Source organism: Tachysurus fulvidraco, chromosome 18, assembly GCF_022655615.1.
Source record: "Tachysurus fulvidraco isolate hzauxx_2018 chromosome 18, HZAU_PFXX_2.0, whole genome shotgun sequence".
Taxonomy (NCBI): domain Eukaryota; kingdom Metazoa; phylum Chordata; class Actinopteri; order Siluriformes; family Bagridae; genus Tachysurus; species Tachysurus fulvidraco.
The window spans coordinates 9,328,084-9,353,755 of record NC_062535.1 but is presented as its reverse complement, the minus strand read 5'-3'; the positions used below and the strand labels follow the sequence as shown (position 1 = coordinate 9,353,755).

At 37.2% G+C, this 25,672-nt stretch overlaps 1 protein-coding gene across 1 annotated transcript in view; it reads left to right on the top strand.

Annotated features, from left to right (window-relative positions):
• caly (calcyon neuron-specific vesicular protein) overlaps window positions 1–6,224 on the top strand; it is a 9,274-nt gene extending 3,050 nt beyond the window's left edge. The window contains 4 exon segments of the mRNA XM_047802716.1: window positions 325–455; window positions 2,686–2,805; window positions 4,087–4,200; window positions 5,839–6,224. Of these exon segments, the coding sequence (XP_047658672.1) occupies window positions 325–455; window positions 2,686–2,805; window positions 4,087–4,200; window positions 5,839–6,042 (569 nt within the window). The 3' untranslated portion in view covers window positions 6,043–6,224.
• The last annotated feature ends 19,448 nt before the right edge of the window (window positions 6,225–25,672 follow it).

Genomic DNA, 25,672 nt, shown 5'->3' with positions numbered 1-25,672 from the left:
TGTTGTTTGTGTTCAGACGGGTTTACGTTTATTCATTAATACTTATTTTTATTTGTTTAGCAAGCTGAGGAATCTTTGCGGAGCTACACTTTGGGTTCTGTACATTTTCTCCAAGTGTTGTGCATTCTGTTAACAACTCCAACTGCATTTTTTAACCATGAGACTCGAGTTTCCCAAAAGCAGGGGACAAGCATCATATGTAACACTCTCTCTACTCTACTTTATCAGCTGATTCTTTCCAGTCATTAATTGTATTATTTTCCAAGCTTTTGTGCCTTTAAAATGTGTGTTCAATAAAACTACACGTGCCTGTGTGTTTGTCAGACATGGTGAAACTGGGCAGCAGTCTTGGTGAGAAGGTGGAGAGGGAGCTATCTCTGGAAGATGGCTTTGATAACATCCCTCTGATCACACCACTGGAGGTTAACCAGCTCCAGAAACCATTTCCAGATAAGGTAAGCAATCGTGCATGACAGCCAGCACCTCAACGTCTCCGCATTACCACGGCAACTCCCTTCCTCCTCTGTGTATTCTGCACATGACTCCAGACAGCTTAAGAAGAGGATTGCAATGCAAGCGAGTGTGGCTGTATCAGAGAGTATGAGAGGAGTGGCATAGCTGTGACAGTGTCATACATAATGCTCACAAATACATTTTGAGGCACTCTCTTGCTAAATGTCTCAGGAGGACTGGGAGTGATTTTACACACACACACACACACACACACACACACACACACACACACACACACACACACACACACACACACACACACACACAGATGGCGTGAGCAGCAGTCACTCTGCTTAGAGAGAATCAGAGCGCTGTTTGTGTTTCATAGGCAAATGACTCATTTTTCAGTGACAGTGATGGCCAAAATTACATAGCATTACAAGATTTGTGTGCTTGTCATTGCTCGTGGCTGTGTGTGCGTATATGTGCGTGTTTGTTTGTCTGTGTGTGTGACAGGAAAAAAGAGAGATCACTTTCTGAATTCAGCAACCTAAGATCTTCTGCCAACCCACTGGTTTCATTTGTTAGTGTTTGGCCTAAAACTCTCATTCATGGAAGGCTGTCAGGAAGTTACAAAAATCCATAGATTCAATTAGGTTTGTTGTTTATTCCTGCACTGGATTGTGGGGCCACAATGGTACCGAAAAAAGAAGTAGCACAAATCTAAGCTTTTGTATAGACATGAGTGTGTGTGTATGTGGTTTGAATATGTGACAGGTTTGACCTTGTGACCAGCCCAAGCAGCCTTCTTTTCCTTTCCTTAAAGAATAAGGTTAGATTTAGTCTTATGCATAGCACTAATTAGCTGCATTACTAATTATATCGAAGGTGCTTACAAGGATGGAAACACAGACATGTTTGAGTGTGTAAGAAAGATAAAGCATGCGAGACGTCACCACATGGCATCTGCATTTAGATGATGAATAATTCAGTCTCTCAACTTCATAAAATGTAGACAAACCTGATGATAAATAATGGACTGAAGATGAACTACAAGGATCAGTCATAACATTAAACCCACCCACAGGTGCAGTGAATAACTATAGCAATGGCACCTGTCAAGGGGTGGGATACAATAGCACCTGTCAGGGGGTGGGATACAATAGCACTTGTCAAGGGGTGAGATATATTCAAGGTTTGTGAAGTACATGTGTTGGAAGGAGGAAAAATTAGGAAGGGTGACAAGGGCCTGATTGCGATGGCTAAACAACAGGGACACAGCTGCTCTAAAACAGCAGGTCTTGTGAGGTGATCCCTGTATACAGCGGTTAGTATCTAATAAAAGTGACAAAAGGCAGGACAAACAGGAAATCAGTTACAACCGCTCTGACTGACTGATCAAGGTTAATCTGTCTGGTCTGATCTCACAGAAGAGCTACTGTAGCACAAATTGCTGAAAACGTTAACACTGGCTATGATAGAAAGGTGTCAGAACACACAGTGCATCACAGCTTGCTGAGTATGAGGCTGTGTAGCTGCAGACCAATCAGAGTGTCCATGCTCATCCCTGTCCTATGTCAAAAGTATCTGCAATGGTGTGTGAACATCAGAACCTGAGCATGAAGCAATGGAAGAAGGTGGCCTGGTCTGATTAATTAGGTTTTCTTTTGTGGATGGCCTGATGCATGTGCCTCACTTGCTTGGGGAGGAAATGGTACTAGGATGCACTATACACTCCTTAATGGCAACAATATTCCCTAACAGCTGTGGTCTCTTTTTTATGCTCTCTGCCACACTGCTATAACTGTTCAAGAACCGTTTGAGGAAAAACAAAGAGTTCATGGTGTTGACTTGGCCTCTATATTTCCCAGATCTCAATCAGATTGAGCATCTGTGGGATGTGCTTACAGGAATTTAAGGAAATGCCGATACCATCTTGGTGCAAGATACCACAACACACCTTCAGAGGTCTTGTGGAGTCCATGTTTTCAAGGGTTAGATCTGTTTTTGAGGCACAAGAGGGACCTACACATTATAAGGCAGGGGGATTTAATGTCATGGCTCATTTGTGTATATTGTATATTTCATGCTCACTGATTCACTACTGATCGCCACCTTTCTAAAAATTCTCACTCGTATGGTGTAATGACACCTCTGCTCCATTTTGAGAGCTGATCCACCTGAAAGGCTTCACGCTGAAGCATTCGTCTGTTCTTCTCATCATTTCTGTAGGTTATTGTCAAAACAACCACCGAGTATCAGTTACAGAAAAAGCAAAAGAAGAAACTGTACATGCCAAGCATTAAGAAGTTGAATATAAACCTTTACGACGAGGTGACGGAGAAGGTCAAGGTAAGCTGCTCTTTGCTGTTGCTTGGATTCTAGTTCAGAAATAGCAGATGGTTAATAACCAGTAAGGGAATAGTAGTGTAACCTTGGTGTACCTTAAACAGTCCTACTTTAGAAACCAATTTCAAGTAAATATCAATTTTAACATAACCACAAGGAAATCGTGTTAAATTATTCCCATAGGTTTATGTTTAACTGTGATATTTAAGTGCCACTGCTCCTAAACCGTATAATTCATGTCTGTGCTGTCATGACCATTAACCTACATTTCCTCTCTAACTATATACACTATTTGTTGCTTTTGTATATAGTGAATGAGTTATTTTTGTGTGTGTTTTTTCATGGTCAATGATTTTAAAAGTTTTCTACAAAGCACTTTGTAAGTGATGCACCAGGATATAATGTTTTGGGTTGTTAATGACAGTGTGCACTCGAAGATCAGGTCCATCAGAGCGTCGTCTGAACACATGCTTAAGTAGATGAGATTACGCATGATTTATACCTGACCTTCTGTATAAAGCATTTGACATACTCAGTATGCTGAGTATTGAGATATAGAAAGCTAGAAATACTGACGAAATCTGAATATTAGATATTCAAGATGAACATTTAGCCTACTTTCTTTGTTAGGAATATTTCAAATTTCTTTTTTTTTAATTCACTATATATCTGTAGAATATAAACAGGATATTCATTTCAGTCTGTATTTTCTGAAAAGGTCAAAAATCGTCCATTTTTGAGGACCGCTGGCTTTTTGGTTAACTAAAAAATAGAGGAGATCTTTATTAATGGTTATAGCACACTTTTCCTCCTGATGCTCACTGTTACTTGGTGCACAGCTAAAAAAAAAAAAAAAAAAAGCTATCTTGATATGCGCTGTAGGGTTTTGTGCTAAAAATTCTTTCTCTCTCCCTGCTATGATTTTGCTGTTAGCAGTGTTGAATGCTGGCACCTCTGCTTTCACTGACATTGTAAAATAATATTAGAGTTATATGTACTTTAATATCATCCTCTGACAAGAACGAAAAACGAGAAAACCTATTGTTATAGACTTAAAATTGCCTCTGGGTTTGTGTTAGCTGTAGAAAACTTTCAAATGTTTCTCTATAAAATGGCAGAGCTGCAACTGCTGATATGTCTCCCAGCTTGTTAAATATTTGCATGAGTTTGGGTATTAATCAGCTTATTTTAATACACTTGTGTGTGTGTGTGTGTGTGTGTGTGTGTGTGTGTGTGTGTGTGTGTGTGTGTGTGTGTGTGTGTGTGTGTGTGTGTGTGTTTCAGGTCACAGGACTTATTCTTATCACCTTGACTTTCCTTGCTTGTCTGCTGCTGCTGGTTATGTATAAAGCTCTGTGGTACGACCAGCTTAGCTGCCCCGAGGGCTTCGTCCTCAAGGTAACTACCGTTTTGCTCTAAACATATCACCACTTCCTTCTTGAATTTTATACAAAACACAAACAAGCCCTGAGGGAATCTTCATCTCAGTCATCCTGCTGCTAAGATGCAAGCTAGAAGGAGAAATTAGTATTAGCACAAGATGTTTGTAGGTGCTTGGTGAACTAGCCTGCTGTGGAGGTTGGTGTTTTCATACAGGAAAAACTTTCAGTCCTCACACACACTCTTAGAAGATATTTTTACCTCAGCACATTCAAAACAACACCTGTGTCCGTTCTAATAATCCCATACATGGCTCCCGTAACCTTTAAAGACATGATATTAGCTTATACCCTGTGTTTGCTTAGCTAGCCCAAGTAGCATCTGGGTTTTTCCTCCCTTCAGCATAGGAGTGTAAGAATGTCTTTAATTAGTCTTCACTGTGACTAAACTGTGATTAAGGCCCACGGGAGCTTCCACCTCTGCCCTTTTGAAGTCGACGCCATAGATGTCATTAGCGAGATATGCTAATGCAGTATAGTCGACTTAAAAAGAAAGGAAAATTGCCCCTCGTTAAAAAGGAATGAGGTCCACCAAGGCCAAGGCTTGTTGGCATGCAGTAGCTTTCAGTCAGAGGAACAACACAGAATCACCTTTTGTGATCCGATTTGCCTCGGGCAGCCGTCTGTGATGGTCCATGACACAGCTATTTCATATCTTTATTAACACTGTCAGGACTGAATGTACGAGCTTGCTCGGGTGTGTGTTTCTCCCTATACTTTAGCTTTTTATCAGGAATATCAGAAATATCAGGCTCATCATTCATCCTATGTTTCTAAATAAACTTATTGTTCATAAAGGGAGAATTTACATTACATATTTAAATTTGAATATTAAATAACATTAACATTTTTATGATTATACATACATTTATATTACTTTTATGCTATCAATACTTTTTACCACAAGGTATAAATTTCACATAACTGCAACTCTGAGATTAAAGCTGGCGACCAGACATAAATATTAAAATTAACTTTTATTTAAATATGTTTTTAAAAAAACAGCTTAAATCACATTGTGCTTTGAAACATGCATCAGTGAAGGAGATTATACTTATTTATTTATTTTATGTTATTTATTTTTTAATGGGGTTTGTTTACATTTTTTGGAAGGAGTCTCCAGTGTCAGTGGTTTATAAGTAATCATTCGTTTCATTTTATTAACTTCAAGTGACAATGAGGGTGCTGTCTTTTATAGCTGCAGTAAACACGAGCGGGAACAGGAAGTCACTTATATATAAATGTAAATATACAGATAACGGATAAAAAGATTACACGTGTCGTTCTTTACTTAATACACAATTGCTGTGGAAGAGGAAGAAATGACACACTGTCATGCTTCATTTTTATTAATGAAATGAATTCTGTGCCGTTGTGTACATTTAGAACACAACTTTAGTTCATATTAAGGTTTGAAGGAAGACAGTGACTATACTAGAAAAAATAAGTTTGCTACAGAAAACAAAATTCAAATGGGGTTGGCGAAGCCCATAAAGATACACAATCCTTATTATATACAGTATATTTAGAATATAACGCATTACTGCACAAACCTATGACTTAACACATTCCCTCTCTTAACACCTTCTAAACGCAGCATAAGCACTGCACCCCGGCCGCTCTGGAGATGTACTACCCTGAGCAGGATGCAGGCTCCAGAGGAAGCTTGTACACCGCCATCAGCCATCTGAACCCAGCTAAGAAGGTTCTCCCTGAGCTCTCATCTCCCTGGCTGCCTGTCATTAACGCCATGAAGGAATCCCAGAAGGCCAAGGGGGAGGCGAGCCACTCCCAGCAGTGAGGGACGGAGAGAGGGGATGGTGGAGGAGGAGCTATGACAGAGAGGTTATAAGTTTGAGTGAAAGAAGAAGTACAGCACATAGAGGAATTGTGTGTGTGTGTGTGTGTGTGTGTGTGTGTGTGTGTGTGTGTGTGTGTGTGTGTGTGTGTGTGTGTGTGTGCGCGTGCGTGCGTGCGTGTGTGTGAGTGTGTTGTCCTAAGCATCCAGACAAGATCAGATATTTGTCTTCAGAAAGTGCAGAGAAGAGAAGCCTGTTGAAGTCAGCAGATCTCTAACCCAAGCAGATCTCTAACTTTAAGAACCTCACTTATTCATACTTGACAATACAAACACTACAAGCTCTTCAGAAACCGTCTCGGCGTATTAAATCAAATGTAGATATTAGCGGCTTGTTCTTTAGTTCTTTGACTCATCGTGCCGTCGTGGATTCATTCGTTTTTGCCTCAGTGTTTGTGCTTTTCACCATTTCCACCTTAAGTAGCTCTCACTCGGTTTAACGTAGAAGTAGCTTAGAAGGACAACTCATGCATGGCATGTAAAAATGTGCTCTAAAAAAAATGCAACAGGAATAAAAACAGCATTAATACGATAAATATAGTTTCAATCCAAGTTAAGTCCAAATCATAACCTGCACATTTTTCTCCTTAATAAATTCAGCTAAACACAGGTGATCTGTTAATAAATCTAAATATAAAGCAAGCCATATTTTGCTTTATGCATTAGACACACTTTATTCCCATGTAGAGATTGCAGTATAATCACTGGCTGTTTACATGAAAATAAAAAAATTGCTGACTGTAATGTGAAATACAAGTGAACAGGATTTTGATATGTATTTAGCACTTCATGTATCGTGATATTTTTATTCATTTATTTCTGTATGTTTATTTGTGATCCCCATCAAATTCAAGCCACCAGCAACTGCAGACATATTTCATAAAAACATCCTGTTGTACACACTTAAGAATGTGAAATTCAAATCACAAAATGCGTCAAGGACGCTATCACGAATGTGCTAACTTCCCTATTACCTGTCGCCGATATCTCTTTACCAGTTTCCCCCCCTTTTGCTTCGATTGTTTTGTATCACATACATTTTTACCTTGAAGTGTTTCTATTTTTATTTATTTATCGTTTTTATAAGTGCTCATCTGTACAGCTTTGGGATATTTATTTGCTGGAACTATGTAATTGATTGTATCACATATCAGAATATTAAGCTGGAAATTTATTTTATATTTATTTTCATACCTTTTTTTTGGTGTATTTTTACAGGAACAGAACGGTTAAGAAGCAGTTACTGATGTTAATTCTCCACTATTAAGTCATGTGTATATGTGTCTACTGTTATTAACTGGCTTCAATAAAGATTTCAGTATTCAGCATTCTGTACTTATTGAAGTTCGGTTGTTAACTTTTTTAGGTTTTACATTGGCATGATTCAAATTCTAATAGCGTCCTTCATATATATATATATATATATATATATATATATATATATATATATACGCCTTACAAGACACATTGAGAACATGTCTGGTTTCTTTTTTCTCACCTTTAATTAACAGAAGCTTTTACATAAAAAGCTGGATCCGTATGTACAGTACATGTGCTCGGTGATAGCTATGTGAATGAAGTGTATACACAGTCTAAACACGTACACAAAATGGCGCAAGCGTTGCCTGGAAAACGAAACAAATAAAGATGCACGTGTGAGTAAGGCTGCATGTGTGTGCGTAGGTACGTGCGATAGTGTTTGCCGTGCCTGCTGTGCGTCTGTCTGCATCTCATTTACACTCCCACATTTTTCACACCACCACCTTTCACTCTTTGCACTTTAATGAAATCAGCATTTTCATCCCTCTTTCTCTCTCGTGCGCTCTTTCACACTGTCTGAGTGACAGAACCTAAAATTTCACTTTGCCTAGGGCATGGAACCAAATAAAGTGTTTAAAAGTATTTATGAGGGCATTTACTGGGCCTTAGCTTGGTCAAGGCACAGCTAACGTTGCCAGGAGATAGAGAGCACACACACTGGGAAATGTATTAGGGGTGTGTGTGTGTGTGTGTGTGTGTGTGTGTGTGTGTGTGTGTGTGTGTGTGTGTGTGTGTGTGTGTGTGTGTGTGTGTGTGTGTGTGTGTGTGTGTGTGTGTGTTGTGGTATTGTAGAGTGTGGTGAGGGGACAGAAAGAGATTTAAAAGAAACTTATTAAATCTGTCATGGACTTCGCCAGCAGTCACGGCTGTTCTGAGGCCAGTCCTGGTTCACAGGAGAAAGAACGCCTCAGTGTAATCTACAGCTGTAACTTTTATTTGTTTGGACGTTTCCATTTGTTTTGACTCGTCTGTTGTTTTGACTGTTCATTTGTTTTAAACTGTTCATTTGTTGTGACTGTTCTGGTCTCAGCCTCTGTGTTTCCCTTCGGACCGCCGAGTGTTTGATATATAACAGAGTGGTTTTGAGAGATGAGCGTGATTGCAGTGACTCACTGTCTTGCTCTTCTCATGTATGTATGGTTTTTGTTGTATTTTTTTCCCTTTCACGGTCCCGACAAAGAAACTCTGACATTTTTGAGGGCATGTGTTATTCATTTGACAACTGGGTATTTACACAAACACAGCTTCTACCTGGAGTATTGATTAAATATAAAATATAAAAGAACTGAGTGTTTTTACAGCTTGTTGGGTTTTTTAGCACAATTTCTAATTTCGAAGTGTTTTCATTTACTGAGAAAAGAACAGAGAAACTGTTTAATTGAAGCAGTTGTTATTTGCGCTTCAAACGTGTATAATTAGAGATGGGATTACTGTTTTTTTACAGGGAATAATTTGTGGTTATATATTTTAACATATTTGATGTTTCCAGAGTTCATTTTCCTATTCCTATTAGTGTAGCGTTTAAAAGCCAGGATTCAGTGCAACACTTGTAGTTTGGAATTCATATTATTTTGAGTAGTCCCATATCCATCAGCGATTCAAATATCTTGGCAGATTTTTTTGAAGCAGGGCTAAAAATATCCCTGACATTTCAAAAACTACCTCTAGACTTTTGTATACTTGACGCTTTGGTCTTTTTTGTACAGAAGAACCGTATTAAAATATTCAAAATGGCAGAGAATTGGAGAGCAGCGAGAGCATAGTAAATGACGGTGGCTGTAACACTTTTGTCTAGGAATCGGGTTAATAAAAAAACAAGTAAAGATATTGGTGGAGAAAGCGAGAGGGCTGAACAGAAAAATGAAAGAAAGGAAGAAAGCAACAGAAATATAGGATCCAGACACAATGATTAAAATGGTGTTGGGGGTTATGTGACGGTGACGTGCTGAGTGGATGGGGTCAAGCCCGTGGGCTGTGTGTGTGTGTGTGTGTGTGTGTGTGTGTGTGTGTGTGTGTGTGTGTGTGTGTGTGTGTGTGTGTGTGTGTGTGTGTGTGTGTGTGTCTGTATGATCTTCTCAGCAATGGCGCCAGAAGAGAATAGCACTCTCACAGCAGACAACCTGAACATACACTTTTACAAACTCTCTACATCTTTTTGCTTTCACACGCACACACACACTCTCTCTCTCTCTCTCTCTCTCTCTCTCTCTCTCTCTCTCTCTCTCTCTCTCTCTCTCTCTCTCTCTCTCAGACAAACAGACTGATGACAGCAGTATTACACATTCCCCTGACCTACACCATAATTATCTCAGCCCTACAATCCAGTCCCTCATCATCACACCATTAGTGTCACCCACCTCACACTCCTCTCTCTCTCTCTCACACACACACACACACACCACACACACACACACACACACATACATCAGAAACATATTCAGAGCACTGAGCAGACAGACCTGAATAGGATGTGAAAGAGGACAAACACCAATAGGGCCATCTAGAGGCCAGTGAGAATATCTGCAGAATAGCTTGCAACTGCCATTAATTACAGAAATTGGATTAATTCTGAACAATGAGCCTGAATAATGGTTTGAGAGTGATTAAAAATAAGTAGACTTTTTTTTTGCTGTGAATAAATTTTCCTTAATTAACTCCAGCTGGTACGGGAAGAGAATTTGCTAGCGGTCTAAGCTGGAGGTAGTAATTATCATAGTACTTGTGGTTGAGTATACGAGGTCACTTTGGTCATTTTACTCACTCAAATGCCATCGTCTGTGCCATCCCACTCGAAAGAACAAGCCTGTTTAATCTCCTCTTCCTTTAGTCACTGGACAAATTATTTTTACAACATCCTGTAATTAAACCTTAGGCTAGTAACTAATGGGTGAAATGTCAAGGAAAAACAGAGGGTTTTCATTAACGATGGCATCTCAGCATGCTTGCGTGTGTTTTTGTGCTCAGTCGGAGGGGTGTTTGTTGTCGTAGACTGTTTTTTTTTCTATTGTAGTCATTATGGTTAAAATATGGGAAGGGAAACGTCTGACTCAGACCCTCTCAGATAGTTAATGTTTACATACAATCTTCACTATTTTGGCTAGTTTTTGTGGCTAGTATTTGTGTCACTCCAAAGTAGTAGCAAATTGCTTCAGCCCTCATGTTTAATTTTTCCTTAATTGTTTTTTTAGCCTCATGCACTTGTATGTTTTTGGTCATTTGGTGAGATGTTACAGTATAAAAAGGGACAGATCCAGCCTGAACAGTTTGCCTATTAATCTTTATGATTAGCATGCGATCTTTAGTGGCATCCAATATTAAGTCTGTAATGAAATTCAACATTACATAGATTAAGTTTTTTTGTTTTGTTTTGTTTGTATTTACTGCTTTTATTCTGGATTTCTCCTTAACAGCACAAGAAATGGTGAGACAAAAAAAAAAAGATTTTGTTCTTTAGCTTTCAGGAGGCAACAGTGAAACCTAATTGTTTTCCCTTATGTCGAGAATTTTATCTTCTATTAAAAGGACCGTTTTAACTGTGCTAATTTCTCAATGATAACAAAAATACAACACCAACAGACAAGAACAGGAACAAGTGCATCATGCTAAGCTCATTACAAATATTTCACAAATGTTTCAGTACAGATTTGTTATGGAAGTCTGTTTTTTTAAGTACACTTTTTTTTTCATCTAATGCTTTTGACTTATTACATTTCTACAAGAGAAAAATCTCTAGTTTAGTCTTAGTACATTTGAAAACATAGTTACAGATCGCTATGAATGTGTATTTGTAAAAAAAAAAAAAAAATAGAAAAATAAAAATGATTTAGCATCAGACATCTTCAAAGAGCCAATTAAAATTCCTAGCAAATGTAAACTATAACTCATGACAGCGAGAATGAGAAATAATTCCTATAATACCTATCATTTATCTGCCGCTACATACACTTTTGTGTATTTCGCAAGGCTGTTTACATTGTGACAGCTAGCTATTAGCATTCAGCTAATTTGTTCTGTCACAGTCATCATCATGCTAATTTTGACAGATTATGAATGAAGCTGTTGTTAGTTGGCTTTAGCTAATGTATTCCTGGTGCAGTTACTACACTCAGTGTGTTTTGAGGCAGAAATGAGACTTCATTGTTGTTTTTTCATACTTCAGGTAAATTTAAGTTTATACCGTTCTAGTCAAGTGAAACTTTCGAAGCTGTACTTTAACTTTATATAGATGAGTGATTGCACTTTATTCCAAGGAAAGAAATTGGGTACCACCTCTGCTTGGCGGAGTGTCGGCTCCTTAACAGCTAGCTGCTTGGATTGTAATCTGCCTCAATTGGATAAAAGCGGCTTTTAATTAAATAGAAGTAAGTTTAAATTGTCCAAGCAGAGAAGATCGGTCCAGCGCCGGGAGTGTCATGTGCAATTTCAGTTGACTCATTTGTCTTGTCTGATCCAAAATATGATGAAGGATGACTCCTAGCTCAGCCCATGTCTCAGCCAATCGTTCTAATAGAGGGGCAATTATCCACTGACTAAGCTGGATCAGGACAATGGAGTTACATTCATCCCTTCTACACTCATTCCTGCCTCCTTCATCATTTCGGCTTTTCTCTCATACACCATCAGAAGACACCATTTTGTAAACATCCTTTTAAAATGACCCAGTACTAAAGAAAAATTTGGCTTTGGAGTCAAAATGTATCACAAGATGTCTTGACATTCTATTCCAACAAATGAAAAGTGAGACAAAGTCTTGGAATCTGAGGTGTATCCCAAGGGAACCATTTATTGATAAGGAAGCAATGTTTGACATGTGAGTGTGTCCTTGCATACATCTTTAAACAAAATTATCATTTAAACCATTTCAATACTATTTAAAAATATAAAAGTTAGTCATTTAGACATGAGAGCCATCTTACAGCTGTATAGACAAAAAAAAAAAAACAATCTATTTAGGACTTGATTGCTCCTGCATGGTTCTCCATATGATTTATAGTATAAGGTGCTATCGGTGGTCCAGTGTATACAGTATAGTTTGGTTAAAGTAAGGACTTTGCAGAGCTCATTTTCTCTCAGGAGAAATATCTTAAAACTTGTGTGGTTTTTAAGGACATTTGATTATTTCAGTTTCTTTAATGTGTTGTGGTGTTAGTTGAGTTTGAATTCTTTATACATTGAGGTGAGATTTATATTATTCAGGTGAGTTTTGTTTCTATTTGCAGGTGAGTTTTATAGCTTCAGGTGAGTTTGAGTTCTTTATACTTTCAGGTGAGTTTGAGTTTGTCATAGTTTCAGGTGAGTGTGCGTTATTTATATTTTCAGGTGAGTTTGAGTTCTTTATTGTTTCAGGTGAGTTTGAGTTCATTATCATTTCAGAGTTCATATTGTTTGTTGTTTTGGTATAATGTGAATTTGAGTTCTTTATATTTCAAGCTGAGTTTGAGTTTATCCTAGTTTAAGGTGAGTTTGAGTTATTTATATTTTCAGGTGAGTTTGAGTTCTTTATAGTTTCAGGTGAACTTTATAGTTTCAGGTGAGTTTGAGTTCTTTATAGTTTCAGGTGAACTTTATAGTTTCAGGTGAGTTTGAGTTCTTTATAGTTTCAGGTGAACTTTATAGTTTCAGGTGAGTTTGAGTTCTTTATAGTTTCAGGTGAACTTTATAGTTTCAGGTGAGTTTGAGTTCTTTATAGTTTCAGGTGAACTGTATTGTTCCAGGTGAGTTTGAGTTCTTTATAGTTTCAGGTGAACTTTATAGTTTCAGGTGAACTTTATAGTTCCAAGTGAGTTTGAGTTCTTTATAGTTTCAGGTGAACTGTATTGTTCCAGGTGAGTTTGAGTTCTTTATTGTTTCAGGTGAGTTTGAGTTCATTATCATTTCAGAGTTCATATTGTTTTTTGTTTTGGTATAATGTGAATTTGAGTTCTTTATATTTCAAGCTGAGTTTGAGTTTATCCTAGTTTAAGGTGAGTTTGAGTTATTTATATTTTCAGGTGAGTTTGAGTTCTTTATAGTTTCAGGTGAACTTTATAGTTCCAGGTGAGTTTGAGTTCTTTATAGTTTCAGGTGAACTTTATAGTTCCAGGTGAGTTTGAGTTCTTTATAGTTTCAGGTGAACTGTATTGTTCCAGGTGAGTTTGAGTTCTTTATAGTTTCAGGTGAACTTTATAGTTTCAGGTGAGTTTGAGTTCTTTATAGTTTCAGGTGAACTTTATAGTTTCAGGTGAGTTTGAGTTCTTTATAGTTTCAGGTGAACTTTATAGTTCCAGGTGAGTTTGAGTTCTTTATAGTTTCAGGTGAACTGTATTGTTCCAGGTGAGTTTGAGTTCTTTATAGTTTCAGGTGAACTTTATAGTTTCAGGTGAACTTTATAGTTCCAAGTGAGTTTGAGTTCTTTATAGTTTCAGGTGAACTGTATTGTTCCAGGTGAGTTTGAGTTCTTTATAGTTTCACGTGAACTTTATAGTTTCAGGTGAGTTTGAGTTCTTTATAGTTTCAGGTGAACTTTATAGTTCCAAGTGAGTTTGAGTTCTTTATAGTTTCAGGTGAACTGTATTGTTCCAGGTGAGTTTGAGTTCTTTATAGTTTCAGGTGAACTTTATAGTTTCAGGTGAACTTTATAGTTCCAAGTGAGTTTGAGTTCTTTATAGTTTCAGGTGAACTGTATTGTTCCAGGTGAGTTTGAGTTCTTTATTGTTTCAGGTGAGTTTGAGTTCATTATCATTTCAGAGTTCATATTGTTTTTTGTTTTGGTATAATGTGAATTTGAGTTCTTTATATTTCAAGCTGAGTTTGAGTTTATCCTAGTTTAAGGTGAGTTTGAGTTATTTATATTTTCAGGTGAGTTTGAGTTCTTTATAGTTTCAGGTGAACTTTATAGTTTCAGGTGAGTTTGAGTTCTTTATAGTTTCAGGTGAACTTTATAGTTTCAGGTGAACTTTATAGTTCCAGGTGAGTTTGAGTTCTTTATAGTTTCAGGTGAACTTTATAGTTTCAGGTGAGTTTGAGTTCTTTATAGTTTCAGGTGACCTTTATTGTGCCGGGTGAGTTTGAGTTCTTTATAGTTTCAGGTGAACTTTATTGTTCCGGGTGAGTTTGAGTTTATCATAGTTTCAGTTGAACTTTATAGTTCCAGGTGAGTTTGAGTTCTTTATAGTTTCAGGTGAGTTTGAGTTCTTTATAGTTTCAGGTGAACTTTATAGTTCCAGGTGAGTTTGAGTTCTTTATAGTTTCACGTGAACTTTATAGTTTCAGGTGAGTTTGAGTTCTTTATAGTTTCAGGTGAACTTTATAGTTTCAGGTGAACTTTATAGTTCCAGGTGAGTTTGAGTTCTTTATAGTTTCAGGTGAACTTTATAGTTCCAGGTGAGTTTGAGTTCTTTATAGTTTCAGGTGAACTTTATTGTTCCGGTGAGTTTGAGTTTATCATAGTTTCAGTTGAACTTTATAGTTCCAGGTGAGTTTGAGTTCTTTATAGTTCCAGGTGAGTTTGAGTTCTTTATAGTTTCAGGTGAACTTTATAGTTTCAGGTGAGTTTGAGTTCTTTATAGTTTCAGGTGAACTTTATAGTTTCAGGTGAACTTTATAGTTCCAGGTGAGTTTGAGTTCTTTATAGTTTCAGGTGAACTTTATAGTTCCAGGTGAGTTTGAGTTCTTTATAGTTTCAGGTGAACTTTATTGTTCCAGGTGAGTTTGAGTTTATCATAGTTTCAGTTGAACTTTATAGCTCCAGGTGAGTTTGAGTTCTTTATAGTTTCAGGTGAACTTTATTGTTCCAGGTGAGTTTGAATTTATTATAGTTCCAGGTGATTTTGAGTTCTTTATAGTTTCAGGTGAGGCTGAGTTCTTTTTAGAGTCAGTTAAGTTTGAGTTCATTTTACATTCAGTTGAATTTGACAGATTGTTTCATATAATAAACTATTGTTACAGTGGATTCAGTGTAATTGTTGAACTCTGCTTTCTTCCACAGTAGTCAGAGATGGATGCTATCACAAGGCTAGTTAGCTATATATTGGATCCTGGCATAGATCATCATGTCGCTCTGCTTTAAAGGTCCTGTGGTAATGTGTATTTAAAGTGACTTTATAAATCAATGCTCTTCAGCTACCATGTGGAATTTGCACTTGGCCTGCCTGTGATTTGTGGTGGAGTCATAAAATCGTCTTCTGCAGTGCACAGAATGGAGATTTTATAGGCCTTTTTGTCATTTGTACATTTCAGAACCCTTACAAGAAAAACAAACAGATTGTAATGACTTTATGGATCGCATTGTTGGGTTTAACCACTGAGAAAAAGATTTCAAAAGCTCTGGAATCTTAAGAAAGAAAATGTTTGCATGTCATGCATTAGCCTGCTTGTGCTTTCAGAAATACCACATTTTTTTATGTGGGTTCTGACTGCAACAAAAAAGGCCATATTGGAGCTTTAAAGTAAGCAAGAAAAAAAATTACATAATGACAGCTGAAAGGCATTCCATGAATTTGGAGGTGTGTTTGTGTGTGTGTGTGTGTGTGTGTGTGTGTGTGTGTGTGTGTGTGTGTGTGTGTGTGTGTGTGTGTGTGTGTGTGTGTGTGTGTGTGTGTGTGTGTGTGTGTGTGTGTGTGTGTGTCTGTTACCTAGAGGGGTACCAATGCAGAGACTAAATTGTCTGTAGCTATTTAAGAACAGCATTTAGCCTCAATTGAGTCAGCAAGGACCAGCACAGTTCAGAAACATTTTCCATGCCTTGCAGCTTGTAGCAGTTTACATTATATGAAGGGAAACACCGAAACAAACATTTGTGTGCTTTCCATAACATAATCGATGGATTTATGTCAACTCAAATGGCAGTTTTAAGGAAGTCAGGTTGTGCACATGACTCTCAGACACAGTCAGGAAAATAAACACCAGACCTTGCCTTGCCTTCTCGTAAGGAAGTACAGTAGGAGGGGAGATGAGAAGGGCTCAACCCTTTCCTAATTAATGTGATTGGTACATTAGCTCATTTCTTCAAATTGGGTTTAATATCTGCTGAGCTTTACCAATGTTTTATTCAGTGTGTGACATGACTTTATATTTGTACAAATTCAGAATTTCATTACAACAATTCTCACATGTTAATTATTCCTTTAAACTAAATTGCCACATCCACAACAGCCACGATAGGTAGTCGATTATTTCGGCATACTCTGTACTGACCTAGTATGCTTTCTTAGTTTCTAGGTGGCCTATAATAGTTTGTTTGCACTACACCCAAAACCACAAAAGCTACTACTATAGTAGAGAGTGTTAAAATAGTTGGACAACACCAATATTTAGTGGCAGCCTTCTAATTAAACATGGCATTTAGAATGGTAGTACGAGCACACAGCCAGAAATGCTTTAACTAAAAAAAAAAAATAAAAAAAAATAAAAAAAGAATTAGCTTGGCCTGCTTGCATGGAAAAGTTGTTCTCATTTTGCGTATATGCTAGAAATGTCTATCACTGTGTAGTAATTATACTAGTCAGCAATTGGCCGTGTTTTCTTTGAAAGACAATGAAAGCCTATAAAATTTGATGGTAACACTACATAATGTAGGCTTAGGACATGCTTGCATATAAAAGGCTTACACGCTTTCCAGAAAATAACACACCCCACATCGTCCAACCCAATGGGACAAGAGGCGAAGCAAATTAATTAGAGGGCAAAACTATTTTAATGACTCGCAAATGGCGCACACAGCCATGACGCTACGTCAGTGTCTGGCCCCACGCAAGAGCTCTGATCTTCTTTTATAGCAATTAGACGAATGTTGCCAGATTGGTTCAGTTTATCACGCAGTTAGACTGCTTTTTTTGACACAAGTTCAGCCTAGAATGCCATGAATTGAGTAATAATAATAATAATAATAATAATAATAATAATAATAATAATAATAATAATAATAATAATAATAATAATAATAATAATTACAAATCTTGCAAGACTGCCATGATTCTCTGTGCCCATTATTGGGATTTTGGTGCTGCAGTATATTACAATGGAAACTGTTATTTGGGATAAAATCCATCAACTTAAGTTAAAAAGTTGCATGTGTATTTTTTATCAGAAATGTTTTGTGTACTCAAAGTTCAGCTGCTTAAGTTACTTTTCATTTCAGGGCTGTTCATTCATTTCACCTGTATGTTGGCACACACTTCAGCATGCCATTCTGTATTTGTAGTTAAAACGGTCTAATAGTGCTGCTGGAATTAATGCTGCACCTTATTTATGCAAAGAAATCCACAAGAAGTCTACACACCCCGGGGTAACATGGCAGGTTTTTGTGGCATAAAAAATGTGACCAAAATGAATCATGTCAGAACTTGTTCCACATTCGTGTGAAATTACACTGTATAATGATTAAGTACAAATAAATAAATAAATAAACAATCGGAAACTTTTATGAAAGGTTTTAACAAAAAAAAATACTAATGCTTAGTAACTAATACAAAATAAACTAATACTTTGAGGAAGCACCTTTTTATTTTATTATACCACTCAGTCTTTTTGGATAAAAGTCTGTTACCCACTCTTTCTAGCAAAGACTCTTACTATTTAATTATACGAGTGTCTCCTGTACACAGCAGGTTCAAGTGACTCCACAGATTTTTTTAGATTCAGGTATGGTCTCTAACTCAGCATTCAACAGCACTGATATTCTTTTCCTTTTCATCTTCATCTTATTAGCAATCACCTAACGGTTTTGTACTAATACCGCCTGGCGTTTATAGAAGAGGTTGTTTTCACATTAAGAGAGTAGAGAGAGTAATCATGTCATATTTTCCTGCATCTTGTTTAACGTTGCTGTACGTTTCTTGGCGGCTTCCCTGGTAAAGTTTTTGTCTTGTCCTTTTATAAATGTTAGAGAGGAATCCTGTTGTTGTTGATGTCACTGTGCTATACTTTCTATGTTTGTCATTGATGGCCTTTACACTGTTCCATGGTATGATAATGTTTATTATTATTACAAGTGCTTTTCTTGTGTTCCTATAGAAACAGCTGATCCTTATTAAGGGTTCAATGTATCAATCACGTATGATAATTACTTGTTAAACATGAGATTAAGTGTGATTGACTCATTCTGAACACAGCCACATCCCCAATTATAAAAAAGGTGTGCACTCTTGGGCAACCCGGTTATTGTAACATTTTTAGTTCTCCTGGTTTTCTTTAAAATGTTTCTCACATAATGTTTATACAGCATAATTTCTGACATGATTTATCTTGGTCTAATTATTTTACATCACAAAAAGCTGCCATTTTAAAAGGGGTGTGTAAACTTTTTTATATCCATTGAGCTCACATACTTTGCTGTGATGATGATGGATTCTCTGTTACTGTGACCAGCCGTATCGCAGGACAGAGTTGCGGACTGGAATTTCGATCCGTATTCAGTTCAATTTGATTTATTTGTATAGCGCTTTTTAATAACTGATTTTGTCTCAAATCAGCTTTATAGAAGCATAGCAACAGAATAAAAATTGTAAAGTTTAAAATGTAATTTTATCTCTAACGTCTATCCCTAACAAACCTGCAGTAACGGTGACAAGGAAAAACTCCCTGAGATGTCATGAGAAAGAAACCTTTAGAGGAACCAGACTCAGAATTGAAACTCATCTTCATTTGGGTGACACTGGTTAGTAAATAATATAAATGTAAATAATATCCTTACAGTCGCTTGGATTTGTAAATGTGAATAATAAATTTAAATAATATCCTTTACAGTCGAGTGGATTTGTTCAACCAAGAGCTCCTGAGGAATCAGAACTGTATGGATTTGATCCTCATGTGAAGTATTACTACCAAAATTCTACTAGTTAAATTAAATGTTTTCCTAAATAATAGTAATATCAGCACTACTATGGAACAATGTAATAACAGCAAAAATCTATTGCATTTTGTTAAAGGAAGACACAATGGAATGAGTCGAAACCTCTACCAAAGACTCTGCAGTATTGTTGATGTATGATTTATGTTGACTTTCTCGAAAAAAAGACAGTGATTTCCCTGTTATATACAAGTTGTCAAATACAAACAGTTCCTATAGATTACTATAGAGAGACATATGTGATAAAATATATATGATATACAATAAAACACATATGAATCACTCTCTCACATTTTCTACACATTTTCTACCGCTTATCCGAACTACCTCAGTGCCTATCTCAGGCGTCATCGGGCATTGAGGCAAGATACACCCTGGACGGAGTGCCGACCCATCGCAGGGCACACACACACACTCTCATTCACTCACACACTACGGACAATTTTCCAGAGATGCCAACCTTTGCCAAATTTTTCAACCTACCATGCATGTCTTTGGACTGGTGGAGGAAACCAGAGTACCCGGAGGAAACCCCCGAGGCACAGGGAGAACATGCAAACTCCACACACACAAGGCGGAGGCGTGAATCGAACCCCCATCCTGGAGGTGTGAGGCGAACGTTCTAACCACTAAGCCACCGTGCCCACCCCCCAATGAATCATTGAAAGCAAAAAAAAAGGACAAAAAGAAAATCAGTTTACTTCATTCCTATTCTTAACGAAGTGTTCTAGCATAATTACCCCGGTCACACCTAACTATCACACCCATGTCCACCCCACCCTGTTTTGGATCAATTATTTTGGACAATTATTGTGCTGGAAACTACACCTGTAGAGTGAGAAACAAATCAAATTTGAAGTGCTTTGTTGTTTTTACAGACTACTCTTTGTTCAGTTTCATCAGTAATTCCGTTAGTAATAATAAACATGTGTAATATTCATAATGAAACACTGACTAGACTAATATAATTCATTTTTATTACCACTCCTTTTTTTCTAGCAGCCACTTCATATGCATAGATGCCAATTTTACTGAATCTATTGTGTATATCTAAGCAGAAATAGAAAATAAGAAATGTTTTATATATATACTTTTATCTGTGTACTGTAGCTATGTGGATCTTTGTGTTGTTTTTTTGCTACATTGATGGAAATGATCATCAAAGCCATTATCAGACTTGTTATAATTATTATTATTCAGTTCTTAAAGTTATTCGTCTGTTACACTGGTCTCTTGAATGTATTATGTTAAATACAAATCTTCTATATTAAGTTAAAACTTTTGTTTTGTGTGTGTTTCAAGAATAAAAAGTTCAGAGGTTCCAATAAATAGTCCAAAAATTGTTATACACATGATGCTCTGCAAAAATAAATTCTGATATTGGTTTTATTCATTCATGTATTTGATTTGTTTATACAACATATGAAAGTGTGTCATGAAAACAAAACCTTGCAAAATGCAATAAAAAGAAACACAAATGTGGATTTCCTGCAACATATGAAATTGTTCATTCATGTCCTGATACACATTTGCATTTTTGTTCTGTCAGCAAAATTCTACTGCATTATCGTCTTCTGCTTCAGTCCAATAAGCCCATAATGAAGTGGCTTCTGTCTCTGCACAGTGTCTTTGAGCTATTGTGTGTGATGGACAGGGCCAAGTCCGTGTGAAGACCTGCAATTTCATAAGACAACGTTTAGTTAGGGTTTGCCAGGGGCCACGAGGGCTCTCATGTGATGCTCGTCAAAGAAAGGCACAGCGCTGTCTCAGTTCTTATTTGTCTCCCTGTCTCACTTTGTTTCTCCTTCTGGGATAATTTCTCCCAAAAGAGTCAAAGATCACCGGTAACTGGTATAGCAAGTGTCACTTTGAATGTGCTCTCTGCCACTTAAAATAGACAAGATGTTAAGATGATGTCAAGACAGGTATTTAAAAAAAAAGTGGAAAAAAAGAAAAAGAAAACTACTGAAAAAGGTAAAAAAAAAAAAAACATACAATATAGTGTCTTATACTCTTAATAATAATAATAATAATAATAATAATAATAATAATAATAATAATAATAATAATAATGTTACTATGTATTAGAATAACTATAAATGTATTATTAGTAGTAAGCTTTTTTGTTATTATTATTATTATTATTATTATTATTATTATTATTATTATTATTTTCTTGATCATTTTCAGCAGTACTGCTCACTACGGTTTGCACTTTTAAAATTAGAAATTCATAGCCAGAGGAAATCATAATAAACCAATTAAACTACTTTTTTAAGGGAATTTAACACATTTATGAACATTGCACAAATATTTAATAAAGAATGCTGCAGAATGTATAGAAGGCTTATATCAGAAGTTTTTCCACTACTTGTCTTTGCCTGGTTTACGCAGATTACAGCGGCAACCATCAGCGATCCTTCTGAGTGGACTGAGATATTGTGTTACTGTACTGTCTTCTTTTTAATCCGTATCTTGTTACTGTATTAGCTTGTTTTTACTGACTTCACATTCACGACACTTTGAGGAAGAAGAAGGGTCACACAGTGCTTCATAGGAGAGAAAATGTAAATGATTGTTTTACTTAACCTTAAGAAGGTGTTAGAAGTTAAAAGTTACTCGTTTGGCTGCAGATTTGCTTCATAAATAAAATACACTATTGAAATATGTCTCAAAAGTAGATTACACATAATTACACATGGCACAGAAGGTAAGATGCAGACATTTTGTTAATACTTTAATAATATTGTATCGCCTCCTTACAGAAGCATGGAACCAAATGCCAGGTTTATTTGTATTAAATATTATTGAGTCAAACTTAAATAAATTATTTATGAAGCAGATCTGCAGCCAAATGAATGATTTTTATAGTGTTAATGTTTTTATTTTTTATTCTTTCTCATCTGTTAAAGTGTCTGTTCAGCTGTTAGGTTGCCTTTGCTGGTGGAGCAGAAAGTTAAGTGTGTGTCATGTAAATGTGTGTGTGTGCCATTTCCTCCACCAGCAAACCCTCGTCAACCCCCACCAACCCCCCGGGACTGAAATGCAGAGCTCTCGCTGACAGCTCTATCGCTCGCCCTAAATGGACCATAATTTGTGAGGGCCAGACTGTGCAGGGGATGGTGGGTAATTAAAAGGGTATCTCGGGCCGCTGTAGCACTGTGATGACAGGCGTCAGCTGCCTGCTCTGTGAATTCCTCTCATCTTTGAATCTCCTGGGATCTTACAGGCTGTAAACTGGTCCACGATGTCCCAACGGAACGCTTTTATTCGGGCTCAAAAGGACCGGGGAGGTCTGAGAGACACTGGAGTTTGAGTTTTGTACAGCAGTAATGCGATGGGAAAGTTCATACCGGCTCTAATAAAGAAAAATAAAGATGTCTTTTATATCATTTAAACTATTTCTTAACTTACTGTGTCTTCATCATGGACTTTAATAAATAAAGCCTCTAAGGAAGACATGAGGAAATATTCAGGACTTATAAGATGAAATGCTGTTTCTTATTGTTCTGCCATCTAAGGGATTAGTGATGTGTGATATGTTTTTAACATGTGCCATTTTCCCTGTGAATAATTTGATGACAAAATGATTTTGAAACAAAATTTTGAAACAATTTTCAAAACTGTGTAAAATACCTCTAAAACTGACACACGTCAATCACATTATAATTCACATTTAAACCCTTTTTTTCCTCTTCATGTTGGTCACCTGCCAATTTCATCCTACCAGCCAAACCTCTTCTATAACACAACAGCAGCCCACCTGGGAGAATAAAGACAATCATGTGACACCTGAAGCCATATAACTGTCCGAATGCAGCACATAAAAAGAGCTTTCTGCCCTCTTCCACATACATGAGCACACAGATACCCACAATTGGCCAGTGTATCTGTAACTGTGAAAGAAAAAACAGAGAGTATGCCATCCTTTCTACCCAGAGGCCAATTTTGCTTTTTTCATGGATGCCTGAAAAGTACTTTTGACATTTCTAAGGAAAAATAATAATTGAATCATAAGAATTGTTGTAGCAGCCAATACACAGATATTTCACATTTTATTTTATAATTGAGAGGGATTTGTTAGTAAAGCTCTGAATCTGTAAGTATGACTAGTTCTATCTCAGAAGGAAGAACATGATGTTCTTACCAACATCATTGTGTGGAACTGATTAAGCCTGGAAATTGTAACCAGAATTACTTTAAATGTATTGCTCCAATTTTGGAAAGCTGGCTGTAACAACATATGAAAAGCATTGGAAAGAATCTCTCATGTCTGTCTCATTTTAAGACTTTTGTTATACGAATTTTGGGTCCAAACCCAAGCAAAAGAAAAAAAAAATCGCAATTCTGCTATATGCTGAAATATTCCACTGATGAATACCCATTAAAGATAAAGTAACCTCATCAAATTATCTAATATACATAAATACATGTTTGTCCAGTTGTTTTAAGCCACAGTTCTAATTTAAATTGTGAATTAACGATCATTTGTAGATACTTTAATATCACTTAATCCAAGATCATTTGTACGCTAGACAGCGAGTGCTAATGGTACGTCTTAGCATGGTCTAACTTCCACTATTCTATTCTAGTAACAAGCTTTCAGTTCTTGTGAGCAACATTATGATTTTAAGCATTCCTTAAAAATGCTATAATGAGTTTTTTTGTTTGGTCAGCACACACGTGGAATAAAAGGTTCTCTAAAGAATCCGGTCTTGAGAAAAATGTAAGAAGACACTGTGTTTTAAGGTTTGGTTTCAGGTCTCTCAACACAGAACCCACAACAAACAGTGGGAAAAGTGCGAGTCTGCTCCTCTCCGGGGACCTAATAGATTCTCATTACATCCAAAAACCTTCAGCGCACCCTTTCAGCCTGTCGTCTTTCTGCCAGTCCATCAATCCAATGGTACCTGTCACATTCCAAAAAAAACAGGGGAGAGAGAGAGCGAGAGAGTGCTTGAGATGAACGTCTGTCTAATTGATAAAGTCATAATACGAACCATTTCTCTGCCACTCTGTAATTAAAAGCAGGGCAAGGAAGAGAGGGGAGCTGTCTGGTGGCGAGGGGGAGCAAGCGTCTGAGACCCTCTTTGATCTTCAGACTTGTCTACCATGCTGTTTTCCTTCAAGCTCCCCTTGCCCTGTTGAAGTAGACCACGGACTCCACTCTTGGGGATCGGGCCACTTAATGGATCACTTAAAGAGGCCCTTTTCCTTACAGCCAGGGCTAAACAGAGTCAGCTGCTCGGAAAAACCCAGTAGCCGTCAACTTCAGTTTCTCGTGAGGTAAGCTCGGTCACCGATAACCACCAAAATTACAGTTTTGGCAGTCTGGACAGACAAGGAAAAATGAAGGGCTTCTGAAATAAGCACAATGTTCCAGAAATTGAGCTGACCGTTGACAGACGACCCCAAATTCCTAAACACCCCCACAGTCAGTTCGAGCATCAACGGGTGAAGGCGGAAGTTGTTTTTTGATCGCGTCTTAAATCACGTGGCTTGATGGCGAAGGATTGAAGTGACTGGAAACGTTTTACCACAAATTGCCGTTAAATGGTCGCATTGGTGCATGGGTGAAAACGGTGATTAAGTGAGATTGACAATTATGTGTGACTGAAAGTTTGCCATTAGGTCATAATGATGACAGTGATTACTGCATTAAACACCACCTGGTTCTTATAACGACTCGCACTTTGCTGAAGCCTGTCTAATACAATCATGTTGTTGTTTAGAAACACACCTAATTATAAAATGAACCCACTTCAATAGGCCTAACTGCTGATTCATTCTCAGCTCAGAAACGTTCCTTTCAAACAATTAAAAAACTATTGAAAAATCCCAAGCAAATGATTAAAAGTGTCACATTGCAACATGACCGTGCTTGGATCAGCATGTCCAGGCATGCCTCAGACTCCTCGTCTATGGCATTAATTCAATTCAAAGAAGTAAACATGAGCAATTTGGTAGTAAACAAGAACGGCGCATATCTGACTCGAGGAACCGGCTCGTAAATGTATCCAATGTGTTTCAAATTGCCCATTCGTTATGGATAGCTTTTTACGAGCGTGCCTCATTAGTGGGCCAGTGGCTTAGGTTTTGTTGATTTACCTCCAGGGAACAAGAGGTCAATTAGCTCAGCAAGATGAAATGTATGTCTACAGTGCTTTTTTCCCACGCTGATCCGGGACCAGTTTAGCAGGACTGGATGAAAGTAGGGTGTAATCAGGGAGGGTGGTCCTGGATCAGAAGAAACAGAGAGCCACAAAAATACAATGATCCCAGTCGTTTTCTGTTAGTCTTCTAATACCGAGTCTTAAAGTTTATAGTATGTAGAATCTAGTCTACATTCTCAATACTCTATGCAAATAGTATTGGAAAAAAATGTAGCTGACTTTAAAGCAACATCAAGCAAATAGTAGTTTAGTG